Source organism: Syngnathus acus, chromosome 1 (genome assembly GCF_901709675.1).
Source record: "Syngnathus acus chromosome 1, fSynAcu1.2, whole genome shotgun sequence".
Taxonomy (NCBI): Eukaryota; Metazoa; Chordata; class Actinopteri; order Syngnathiformes; family Syngnathidae; genus Syngnathus; species Syngnathus acus.
The window spans coordinates 12,071,686-12,085,102 of record NC_051087.1 but is presented as its reverse complement, the minus strand read 5'-3'; the positions used below and the strand labels follow the sequence as shown (position 1 = coordinate 12,085,102).

Below are 13,417 nucleotides of genomic sequence, written 5' to 3'. Positions count from 1 at the left end.
GTCTTGATCTCGTTCTGTCTCTTCTTTGTGTCAGTTATACGGCACTATTTGCCTGGCGGACAGACATGCGATCAACACACCACTCTTCTCCCCAGTGACCGTGTGTCTGGTCACATATTCCTCCGCCCAGCAAAGCGGTGCCGCACAACAGCGGTCCACAGCCTTTTTATGAGTGTATAAGTGTATTAGTCATTACAAAAATCCCGAAAATTCCATAGATACGCCGCACTGGACGACAAGCCACATGGTTCAAAGCTTTCGCAAAAAGTAGCGGCTTATAGTCCGGGAATTACGGTAATTAAAATACTCTCTCAATTACTAAAAAAAATATGTATCATTTGCTTTTTTCCTCTTTGTCTTTTTGTTGTGTTAAAATTACATTTCGTTTCATCTTAAAAACATTTTCACTAGTTGTGTTAGTGTATCAGCAACTTTTACTCAAATTTTTCCCCCATGGTTTTTCTGTGCAAAATCTGTTTCTAGCACATACGCACATTCCGCTCACTGGCATTTTCTGTCTGTAAAAAACATTTGTGTAAAGGCAATTAAGAACCAATGACTCCCCCAGGCTTGGCATAGCCTAGCAGTGGAAAGAGGCTGTGGAAACCCAAGGAGCCATGTTTACCATTATTGGCCACTGCTCATCCACATGCAGAGGAAAGATGTATTGTTTGCGACCAATTGTTCCCCCTGTTAACTTCAGATGAGTAGCCTTTCAGTAGTAGCCCTCCCAAATGGACTGAAATGAAACAACAAAATGAGATTAACCACTAACCTAGGCGGCGCTCTCTCCTACCACCTATTGCACTACACCGCACTGAACCCATACTGTAGGGTTAGTGGCTCTGTCTGCAGCCCCCATATCCCAAAGTACTTCATCACAAGGATTCATTTTGTGCTTTTCCTAAAATGTCACCACTTAAAAAAACTGGTCACTCGTAGCTGTAATTATTTTCCGCATTCAGTACACAAGTAATTGTCCTCTTGGTTAGTTTTATAGTCTGAACAATGTACAATATCTCCACAGGTCACAATAAATGTGAATTCCAATTTCTGAATGAATGAGACATACACGTGTATGTTCTCCTTTTTTTGTATTGTTTGCATATGAATGATAATGTCAGCATGTTTAGAAACGTCTACTTTGACAGCAGCTATTACAGATTTACATTTTAGCTCTGTGTGTATTACATTGAGTCATGATGGATGGGTCAAAAGAGATGTTGAGTTCACACATCCTGAGACCTCCACTACGCAATCTAAAAAATATTTTGAATGCACCTTAATGCGTGCGTGCGTCACGCTTGCATCCGTCTTTGCCCAAATGAAATTGGCACACGTAGTTTTCTTCTGTGCTCTTTTACCCATTCGCCAACAATGCTGAAGGCAAGGTCTTCACACTCGCAGGAGTTTTTTTTTTTTAAGCCAGTTTTTAAGGACGTTTCTGTACGGAAGGAAGACCTAAACAAGGAATTCATGGGATGCAAGAAAGTCCCACTGACACTGAACATTTTCTCATTATTATTGCAGCATTGTGCTGCAAAGATAACGTAATTACAACACTCACTCAAGTTCACAAGTGTTAGCATGGCCTTTTAGTTGGGCTTGAACTGTATTGATTTCTGGCAAAGAGAACAAGGTCAACAGTCAATTAGCATTGACTTACTTCCAAATGATGAAAGCATTAAATCCTTTTGAATAGCTCAGTTGTTCTGCCCAATTGCAGTTGGGTAAAAGCATTTAGCTTTTTTTATTAAATCCTTTTTTAAATCCTTTTTTTATTTCCTTCTCAATTGTAATGTGCATTATGATATAGAATATAATCCATTTTTGATAAGTTTCACATCAAAGGAGCCCTAGTTGAAAAGATTTTGTTGGACTCTTTCTCTCTCTCTCTCACACTTGGTTTGTATGGCAAGGGAATGAATGCTCGCAGTCGTGAGATAATGACTTTTGGGCCTTGAACTCTCCAATTCCTCTTGCTGAATGCAACAGAAATCGTACTTGTATTGAGTTTATGCTTGTTTTCCTCACCAAATTGCCTTGTCCTGTCCAGTCTTTGCCTTGACCAATGCCCAAGACCTGGTTAGTTAAAGAATTGAAAAGGAATATGTCAATCATTTTTTAATATGGCATTAGCTTTTGTATTTCTGTCCTTTCAGAGCCCTTATTATCAAATGATGTGTGCACAAACAAATGTTTGCTCAATTTAATCACTTTCTCACCAACTAATGAGAGAGGAAGTGAGAAGATGCAGGTTGAAAGGGCGAAGCAAAGCCATCACAATAAGCAGCAAAGCAGCTGTTCAAAGTGATTCCCCTACACCCCCCCACCCACTCCCCCATTTCCTGCTAATGAGGTAATTCCCTCATATCCCATTTCCGACCGTTAGCCAACAAAGCTTAGAGCCTTTGCATTACATTAGCATGTTGTTTACCACATTTTCACCATCCATAACGATTGATAATTCATGAACATGCTACACAAAGTGATGAGACGATAACATTTACACCACGCTCTCTTGACTTCAGAAAGAACTAAATATCATGGAGGTCCAGTCAATGCAACTGTATTTATTTTGTTTACTCATCAAATGGGCCCCAAAAGTAACATTCAGTGGGGTTTCGCCTGTAGAAAACAGTTTCTCAGCATGCTTTCTGGGGTGCAGTTTGCAGCTCACTCACTCGCTCACTCACTCACTCGCTCACTCACTCACTCACTCACTCACTCACTCACTCACTCACTCACTCACTCACTGTTTGCTGGTCTTCAGTATCTTGCATGTGCACCTACTCACTTTTCTCTGTATGTTTTTTATCTTGTTCTTGGGGAGTAGGAAAGATGTTTTACCTCAGTGTCAGAAGCAGTTTCCATAATTAGTCTGTTGACTTGACCTACTGCTGTTTGGTACCATTTCCAATGACTCCTTGATGGAATCGCTAACCTCGGCAACTGACATGTTTTTATGGCTAAGAAAAGCAGTATCTACCTCCTTCTCCCTCCAGACAAACGCGCAAACAAAATAAAGCTGCAGCAATTTTTCAATTACCATAGAAATCAAATTAACGGCAATGCCTGCTAGTAAAATGTGTTTGCGCGAGTTAACTACATTCATCCAGCACAGTTTTTGTTCCATCTCTGCTGTTCATCAGGAATGCTTTGCTTCGAACATCTTTATTAGGTTTCCACCTCCCTCGTGTATAGCCATGAGGATGAGCTTATATTACCTGCTCTTTTTAATGAGATAGAGTTCTAGAAAGTTAGGCAAACTTTAATGCTGCCCTTTCATCCACTGATTATATTGACAAGTGGGATGCACTTTATCCATACAGCATCTGTAATCTTGATCCGTCCAGCCTGATCAAATATACAGTGATGCCTTTGAAATGCCTTATTCTGTTTAAATCTTGGTGGTCTCCCCATAGAATTTTAATTCAATAAAAACTTTTTTTTTTATGCTAAACGGCTGTGGCAAACACCGATTGATGAAGATAGTTATACCTGAATGTCAGCAAACAAGGATGAAGCCATTCAATTTCTAAGCGCATAGAGCACTTGTGTGCTGCATAACATCATGTGTCAGGTGGTCAAGTGGTTGCAGATTCAGTCATCAGTCCCCCATGACTTTGTCGAGGTATCCTTGATCAAGAAATCTTGGATGCTCCTGGCTCATCACTGGGTGAATTGTTTTAGCATACACAAGCCACAACATTATAACTACTTGCAGTCTGAGACAATGGACCAAAAATTCTGCATCTGCATTGATGATAATGCTCAATTTTTAGTGATAATATCAGAGAAACGTCAACTGAACAATGATCATTTTTGTTGCTGTAGTGAGGAATTGCACAGCAACGCGTTCCTACGTCTGTGTGTTGGTTACCAAATTTAGCTCAATGAAGTAATTTAAATATTTATAATACAGCTTCGTGTTTGTGGCAGTGCAATCCTACATTGATTGAAGTGTGTTAAAACCCATTTGATGCTGAATCTTGGCTACGTGAGCTTGTCTTTGAAAAGTAAAAACTTTCAATGACACTTGAACTGCACAAATCCAACCCCAGAACTATTGAATATAGCTTAAACACATAATCAAACCACGGCGATGTGGCGTATGACATCACCAAACAGAGATGCCCCCTTCCCCACGTAAACATCCAATGTTTATTTTATTTTATTTTATTTTATGAGAAGCAAATGCTAGTAGCATATGTAAATAAGGGGAACACTGCAGCTCTGCTTTGCTTTAGACTTTGACAATGCTTTGGACACAGTTTAAAAAGTGGGTCTTTTGCATTACAACTTTGTTCAGCCTCAGTGCCAAGTCATTAGCTGCTAATTTGGCTTCTGTCTACCTGGCTATCTAGCTAAATATCTATCTATCTATCTAGCTAAATATCTATCGATCGACCGACCGACCGACCGACCGACCGACCGACCTACCTACCTACCTACCTACCTACCTACCTACCTACCTACCTACCTACCTACCTACCTACCTAATTTGTTTATTTAAGGGGCTTGCTTTTATTTTATGTCAAATCCACTCGCTATTTTTGCTTTAACCAAACCCTTTCCACAGGCAATGATGAATGCTCGCCCTCAGAGAATTCTGGATTCTGGGTCTCTCACCCAGTCCGCTCCAGCCAGCCCCACCAGCAAAGGCACCCATATTCATCAAGCAGGGTAAGGAACACAACATGAGACCTCAGTAAATTTGAACCCAAAAACATAGTTTGACCGAAATGAATACAACTCGATAGTCTTCAAAACAAATCTCTATGTTGGCTTTACTTTATGTCTCCCTCTAGTGGCTCCCCTCCCATGCCCAGCACCAGCAGCTCAAGTCTGACCAACGAGGTACCCAAACCCCCAACCAGAGATCAACCTGCCACACGCCCTCCTTACACACCCACACTTGGAGGACAGGCGCCCCATTCACACCAGTTTCCCCGCACTCGTAAAATGTTTGACAAGGGACCTGAGCAGGTACATGATTTGACCGTTATGCGTTTGAGACTTTGCATAACATGCTTATATGATTTTCAATTTGTTTGTTCAGGCCGCTGAGGATGGAGACGAGCCTTGTGGTCACAGAAACTACATCAGCGCCGCCTTACAAACGGGTCTATGTGATTGGAGTGCCAAGTACTTTGCTCAGCCAGTGACAAAGGTAGTGCCTATATCTATTTCGTCCCTCTATCTTGCTCACCCATATCTTTTTGCCACATCTTGTCACATCTTTACATTTCATCATCTTGTAATACAACTAAGTCAGTGTATGTCAGTATAAACAACAGGTTATTGCTCTATTGAGTTCTTGCAAATCTTTTCATCAATTTTCCACTTCCAAGCATGACAATCACTATTCAGTTATTAAAATACATTTGTCATATATTTTACCATAGTGCCAAAGGCAATTGAGCCACTCATGAGCTCTTTAAAAGATATTCTGATATTCAGATAAATTCTCCTGAAGACTGCAGCGGAGGGACCAGTCACAGTGTGAGAAAGTGCCTGCTGGTAGTACATGATGACTTTTCTGAATAATTGAACTCCTTGACTTCCATAACTTAATTTCCTCCCGAGAGAAATTAAAGATTAAAGGAATGCTTTACCATGGACAGCCGCTGTAATGTTTGTCATCTAATATTGAGCTTCTGTCCGTTTTAATGTTCTTAATACACGATTCACTCTTGCCAAAATAAATTTCCGCAGAGAAGGAATTATTTGAGTTTATCAATAATGATAAAAGGGAAGACAGAGACAGTGCTCATGTACATGTAAAAGGCTATGTCCATGAGTGACAACAGCCTGAAAAGTGTTAGTAAAATCAAAGGTGAAAACAAATGCACTGAGGCTATCAAATAAGAGAATTATCAATCAATTAAACAAATGAGCGCAAGACTTTTATCATTTTATTTTTATACACTCTATTGTATTTTTAAATACATTATTGTATTTTAAACACTTTTTAAAACATTTTAAAGTGTCACGGTTCCTCTCTGCTCTTGCGTGCTGGCCGACTGACGCGGCCCAGCGCGAGCACATCCGCACAAGACTTTTATAATTTTATTTTTATACACTCTATTGTACTTTTAAATATGTCATTGTATTTTAAACACTCTTTAAAACATTTTAAAGTGTCGCGGCTCCTCTCTGCTCTTTCGTGCTGGCCGACTGACGCGGCCCAGCGTGAGCACATCCGCACCAGACTGTTTTATAATTTTATTTTTAAACACTTTATTGTATTTTTAAACATTTAAACATTTTAAAGTGTAAATGTGTCACGGCTCCGCTTCGCTCTTGCGGTGCTAACTGGCTGACGCACCTCGGCAGCCCAGCGCGAGGGCATCCACACATTGCTCAGAGGCACGCCCTGCGCTTAGTGCTCATTGCCGGCCGCTGTCCCAAATGCTGGACGACAGTGCTTTTTAGATTTTATGACGGGCAAACAGGACAATCCGATCGGGAGTGACAAGCAGACACGCAGTTCTACTCCGCTTGGCACTCAAGGAGCGGAGACGTGATAGTATGTGTGTAATGAAGTGCAAGTCTGAGGTGCTGCTGATATGTTGACGCAGACGGAGTGAATAAAGTGCGGCAGGCTGAGATAAAATGTTGTTAGAACTGCTAAGCCAATCCACTGCATGGACACAGATCAACATGTTCCCATTGGCCATTCGTGTCATATGGGCAGACGAAGCCCTGCGGTCCAAGTGACACCGCAAAAAGCCTACGGTTAGAAAACCTGCGGATTTTAGTCCAGTGTTGCTTATATTTGAACAAAACAGGATTTTCCCCTAATTTTAGCTGGTGCCGTTTATAATCGGACGCGATTTATTCTCCAGAAACTATGGTATATGTTTTGAATGTTTGATGTCATTAATCTTATTTAAATCATTTCTTTAACTGTGCGCCATCAATTGAAGAAAAAACTGATGTAGTATTCAGGTTTGATAGATCACTCTGTGCTTTTTTTTTTTTCTCTAATTACATTTTCTCTCCTAGTATTGTGCCAAATAGTGTGTAAACACTGCATGTGCATATTCATTAACACAAATGTACTAGAGCACATTTGAAAAGCGCAGTCCCCAGTGCACAATGTAAATATATCCGGTTTATTTGCGTGTGCTTACTGTGGTATGAGACTAACAGAGGGCACTGTAGTATATGCGGCCCAAACGCTCTCTCAAAATTTCAAATTTTGGAACCCATTGTAGCACACAACTCAAACGTTTGCCCACCCTTGTGTTACACTACACGCTCACAGTGGAAATACAACCACAATATCTCACAACAGTAGTATATGACCAAGGGGACTATTGTTGCTGTTTAAGTATTTTTTAGCGCCACAATATTTTAAGCATCGAAGCTTATCAAGTTATATTGGTGAAAGGTAGGCGGAGGGCAGCGTTTTATTTGCAGCGCTGGAGGCTTTCGGCATCATGACAGAATATTTTCTCTCTGTGTTTCTCCGCTGCTGTATTGTGGCTTCAACTACCTTTTGTACATACCACAATAGCCACAACATTTTGGTTTTATTGATCAGCCCACGCTTGCCAAATTTGGCTAAAAAAAGAGAGCCAGCCAGCCACTCTGGCCTTCAAAATAAAAGTTGAGTCTGACCCTGTGAACAAGTATTGTTGAAGCTTAAAGATGCAGATGGAGACTGTCAACTAAATCCAATGCGCACTGCAGTGGAAGAAGGCGGAGTCTGAAGTGGCTGCAGTAGATGAGGAAAGCAGACGGATGATTGGATAGGAAAGATGTAGCGTGAAGGGTTAGTAAAAGTACTCGCAAAGGAAATTACGCTGCCTCTGCAAAATTTTGAGTGCTGTCATAAAACGTCACTCGGTTACAAATCCTGTATGTGTGCATGAGCACACTTCAAAGTCTGAGCACGGGTTAACATATCTCAGCATCAGCAGCACGGGATGAAATGTATGTACAGTATGTCCACTTTTGGAGAGTGTGGATTGCAAGGTCATCATCTCACCATGTATAAAACACAAACGACAGTTACATGTATAACTACTTACCTACTTACTAAAATAGGCGAATCAGACACAGACGTATGATGCCATGTTGACCATTAATCCCTAATATTTGTGTACCTCAGCAGGCATTAATCCTGATATATGAATTATTTGGCAACATATAAAGAATCAGATGCACATATAATTACTCAAGTGGAATTGTTGTTAACGAAAAGAAAAAATAGGATGGTAATTACGGAGTGGAAAAAGTCAAATGTGTAGGAACCCTTGTTAGGGTGGTGCTCACTCTAACTTATTTTGCAAGAACCACACGGGAGACAAGTAAGTCCTTTTAGACACCTGCAGGTGGAGAGGCCATTCGTCGCTGTGCGTGCAGCGATGATCGAATGAGGTCTGGCCCAGGCCTCTTGCAGGAGCGTTTTTATTGAGAGAAACAGAGTGGGGGTATGAGTGGACAGGATGGGGTTGAAGCCCCTGGCCTGCTGATCAAAGCAGAGCAGGGGGTCTTTTACGACGTTGTGTAAACAAAGCAACTTTGATTGCTTCCTCTGCTAGTCAATCAGTTCAAAAGATCTTAGCACTTTGTTCTACTACTTTTGTTAAGACAGGACAAGCTAGGTTAATTATTACAGGTTACATTCCAACATAATCATACGATCAAGATAATCTGTAAACCCTAATACCTGGCACTCAAAAACATTGGCTATCTGTTGTACAGTAGGATTTTCTTTTCTGTATTCACTGTTAAATTGTATTCAAAGGTTGTTGGGTTTTTTTATTTTCGTTTTTCTTTGTTAGTGCAGCTGGCTTTCCTGTGAGAATGTGTTGTGACATAACTGTGTCACTAATATTTTAAAAGAATGCTGCAAAGTAAGTTTCATAAGCACTTAAAAAATGCATTTGTGGCTGTAACTCTAATGAAATGTTCTGGTCGTTTTAACCTCTGTGTCAGTAAACATGGAAACTTTCACTCTGCAACTGCATTTTCTTCAAGCTTTTACTGTGAAAATAAATGGAACATTTTTCAATGGTCGAGTCAGTCATTTGATCTCAACCTTATAGAAGATGTTTTTCACTAACTGGAGACAAAAGTGAAGGCAGCAAAACTCACAAAGAAGCAGCAAGTAAATGTGGCTGTATCGTGAAGGCCAGACAAGCATCTCCTGCAAAGAAACTGCTGACTACAGTCAAAGACTGCAAAGCAAAAAAGATACTAAACTTTGTCCAAGTACTTTTATTTGTATCCATGAGTCAGTGACAGTGAATCATAAAACCTCAGTAATTGTCTGCATAAACTTTTTGTTGTTGGCCAGTTTATACCAGTCGGGGTACGTCCAGTACATGCTGTATCTGTCATACCATTCAGCTGTTCCATTCTATACTAGAAATTGCCAATATGGCAACATGTTGCATCATTCATATGTGATAGTCAGTAAATTAGCTCTTAACAAACCAGCTTAGAGGTACTTTACTGGTACAAACTCAAGTAATAGAACATAGTTGTAAAAAGAGTTTCATTATAAAAAATAACTTTACTATGTCACTCGTAAGATTGCTTGCATTTTAATGCACGACAATTTGTTCTTTCACGCAACGTGTTATTGCTCACTCCTTCTCCTTGTCTTCATACTGTCAGATCCCAGAAGAGCACGACTTGCAGAGTCAGGTGAGGATGGAGCGGCAGTGGAGATTTCTAAGAAATGCTCGTGTCAAACGGCAAAGCAGAAGCATCACACAAAGAGGTCAGTCGCTTTCTCTCAAATTCATCTATTCCTTCGTTTACAAGCTCAAATCCAATGGTTTTATGAAAGAAATGTTTCTCTTCTTGTCATTACAAAACTCTTGATCTCATACATAATAAAAAGCAGATTTGATAGACGAGGTAATCTAAAGCCTATAATGTGTGCACAAAGCACAAAGATGGAAATCGCTTGTCTTGCGGCCAATTAAGTGCTAGTGTGCCATGAAATATCATTCAATATAAGGAAATAAAATAAGGTAATACTCTTGCAAGTTTTTTTCTTCATCTCTGTGTGGAAGAACGTTCACCATATGGGGGAAAAATAAAGCCGATATTTCATGTTTTGTTGAAGTCGACTGATCAGAATATTCCAGGGTTCAAGATGAGTGCTAATCCATTTTAATCACTCATCTTCAAGAGTCCAATTGAGACACGAGACAGTTACAAACTCCATCCATCCATGAATGGATGGAGCTTATAATTGTCGCCCAATGAAATGCATTAGGGATTCAGTTAGTTTTTAATTATTTTGTCAACCCCAAATTTCATTGATAAATATTTACTATGCATTTTTCATGGGCAATGAAAAAAATAAGTATTTCTTTTTACGTTATTCATATTTTAATTTGTTGCGAATTTATTTTCTGGTTAGACACTCGAAGTTAGGATTTCAACGATTTTTGTCATACCATCACACATTGCCACACAATAAAGCTCAAAATATGATACAGAGGTCCCAGGTTAGCCCAGTAAGTCACAAGAATTGTAAAATTAAAAGAAAATGACAAAAACGATCAAATAAATTAGCTAAAGTACTAAGAGGTATGCATATTCATGGTTTGAATGAGTGCAAAGATGCAACACAGCAAAGGTTTGGCTGCAACACAATGAAAATGCAAGAGGCTTGAATTTCACAAAATATATGCAAGGTTATTTTGTACTGTACCGTAGTGATGATTTGTACAAAAGGGATCCAGTGTTCAAGAATAAAGTGCTCTTGCAAGAAGAAAACAAGAAAGTTAGAAAGAAAATGTGCCAAGAATGAATGTGCATGAGGCTATGATGGTAGTTTTGATTGTTTAAGTTTTGGTAGTTGAATAAATATTACTTTTTGAAATTGGGATTTATAATCATGATTCCAATATCAATCAAAACAATTGTGATTATCATTTTTTCTGTCGTTGCCTACCCCTACATCCAGTTTAAGTTTACAGTACTATCAACCTAAACATTAAACAAAAATAATTCCATGTGTACTTAAAACAAGTCCATAGCTTTGACTTTAATCTTTAATCTTTAATCTTATGAAAGCCCACTTAGCTTGATGCTAACAAACAATGTAAAACACCAATGACATCCTAAAGCAGCTGTTAGCATCAGTAGTTTTAGAAGCAGTGGATTTTTTTTAACATGAACGGTGGCGCAACATATGTTGAAAGATAATACTCACAAGCATATTTGCTTTATCCTTTATGAAAAAATTATAAACATAACAGCATGCTACTGAGTCATTTACATTAGTAAAAGCAAATGTACTATTTTTCATTTGTCTATCGGAATATATTATACTGCCTCCTTAGTGGCCAAGGCAGGAACATCAAGCGGGAACAGCACAAAGAATTAAAGTGGAGCTGATGCATAGCCTATTTAATTCTTTACATTATATTTAATTATGTCATTAATAGTTATAGTGCAATATTATAGAATGTTTTTGTTGCCTATTTAAACAAAAACAATCACACAAAATTGTCTGTTTTTGTTGGGGGCTGTGGAATAGGAAAATAACTTTTCATTCATGTCAGTCAGGAAAGATGATTTGAGCAACGAGTGTTTTGAGTCACAAGTGTGGTCACGTAATGATTTGAGCTTGTATCTTAAGGCTAAACTGCACAATTAAAGTTAAATGAGAGAATTGCCCGAAGACCTGTCTGAATAACAAAGCTCGAGTGTGACAATGGGAGACAATTCTGGAGTGAGGGGAACAATTGTGTAAATAATTAAGAAAAGTATAAATAAATGGTCACACCCATTGACATACTTGAAACCTTAGTGAGACTAATTTGTTGGAGCAGAAGGATTGAAAAATTTGACCCTCACTTATACAAAGTATGCCCATGTGTATTCCTCATCTATCACTGGAAAAATACTCTTACCCTCTATGCATAACAAAATGGTCACACTTATTCCATTTCCTTTGACGTATTACTTTCAGGTTATGTTCAGATGTAATTGTATCCCTTTGGTCATATCTACCATTGATAGAGACTGTGATTTCTGGAGTTATTTAAGTCCTCTCACAACCAAATTCACTCATGAGTCATAGGACTCCCCTTCACACATACGTACACGAATGTGTCTGAGGTGTGAGTTTCCCTGCAAGTAATGTTTTTTTTATAACCCTAAACCCCCCCCCCCCCCCCCCCCCCCCACACACACACACACCTGCAAAATGACTAACAACACCTACGTCACTGTGTAAGCTCCTATCTTACACAGTTACGATTCGATTTACGTCACGGCCGAGGCTCATTCAGCCTTTTCTTCCGGAATACCTGCTAAAAATAAATAAATAATTCTTGTGCCTCCATCCCCCTTTCCTCGTTGTTTTTAGGGTTGCCCTCATTCAGTCTATGTCCCCCTCAGAGAGAAATAAGATGAGAGGAGTCAGAGAAGGGAGAGTTCCTCAGACGGAAGGAGAGGCAATGTGAGCAAGTGAGATTGGCAAAGAGCGAAAGAACGCTATGAACTAAAGAAAATAAACTTATATGTATTCTGCTTGATCCCCCCCCTCAATGCAAAAACAAAATTACGTTCTTCATCAAAACGTATGAAAATCCAGCAGGGGATTTTGTATTTTGTCAAGAACATCAACCTCCACAACTACAAAAAAAGTCATTGGAGATGATTTTTCAAAGAGATGTGTCTGCTTTTGCCTCAGGCTACTCAAATCAACCACAACTGCATCAAGAATGAAGTCATCATAGATTTTTCGTTATTCTTTTTTGTCTTGTTATGGGAGCCTCAAGAGGTATACTCCAGGACAGACTGGCCAAATGTGTTGTTGCTATGACAACATGAGACTGTGAACTTCAGGCTATGTCAGTTGTACCTCTCTTGGCACTTCTCCTTGCAAAATGTCTCGGCTTGTGTCCTGTACTATTTGGCATGCACAATTTGTTTTTTTCCCCCTCGTCACATGCTAACAAAAGCAAAGTAGTTATATATAGTTATTATATGTGCTGCTCTCACCATTACTGGAGCCACGAGAGTCTGAATAATCTCACCATGATTACTGCTCTGTATTATGTGACAATTCTGTATTCCAATTTTATTGGTAACTACTGGCCAATCGAGATCTGTGAGCATCATTGAAGTACATCAAACCAGTTTTTCCACACATGAAGACCTAGAATCCCACATCTAACTAATGTTTGGCATTAAACTTTCACTTATCATTTTTCTAAAATCCATCCTATTTCATTTATTAAGATGTTTTTTTTTTGTCAGAGATCTTTTTAGATTTTCAGTAAGTATGAAAACTCATTTCCATTGCAAATCACCCTGTCTCTGATTTATAAGTTTTTTCACAAGGCTATGCATATAACCTTGAAAATGCTTAATCAACAAGTATTTTAATGATGTTCTGTACAGATTTTTATTAATATTTGCTTCCAAT

At 39.2% G+C, this 13,417-nt stretch overlaps 1 protein-coding gene across 4 annotated transcripts in view; it reads left to right on the top strand.

The window, feature by feature from the left end:
• Positions 1-13,417, top strand: part of rptor (regulatory associated protein of MTOR, complex 1) — a 99,301-nt gene that overhangs the window by 64,592 nt on the left and 21,292 nt on the right. For all 4 annotated transcript variants that reach the window (XM_037259348.1, XM_037259331.1, XM_037259340.1 and 1 more), the window contains exons 23-26: positions 4,583-4,686; positions 4,812-4,989; positions 5,063-5,173; positions 9,637-9,742. In XM_037259348.1, coding sequence (XP_037115243.1) covers positions 4,583-4,686; positions 4,812-4,989; positions 5,063-5,173; positions 9,637-9,742 — 499 coding nt within the window. The remainder of the gene's footprint in view (positions 1-4,582; positions 4,687-4,811; positions 4,990-5,062; positions 5,174-9,636; positions 9,743-13,417) is intronic.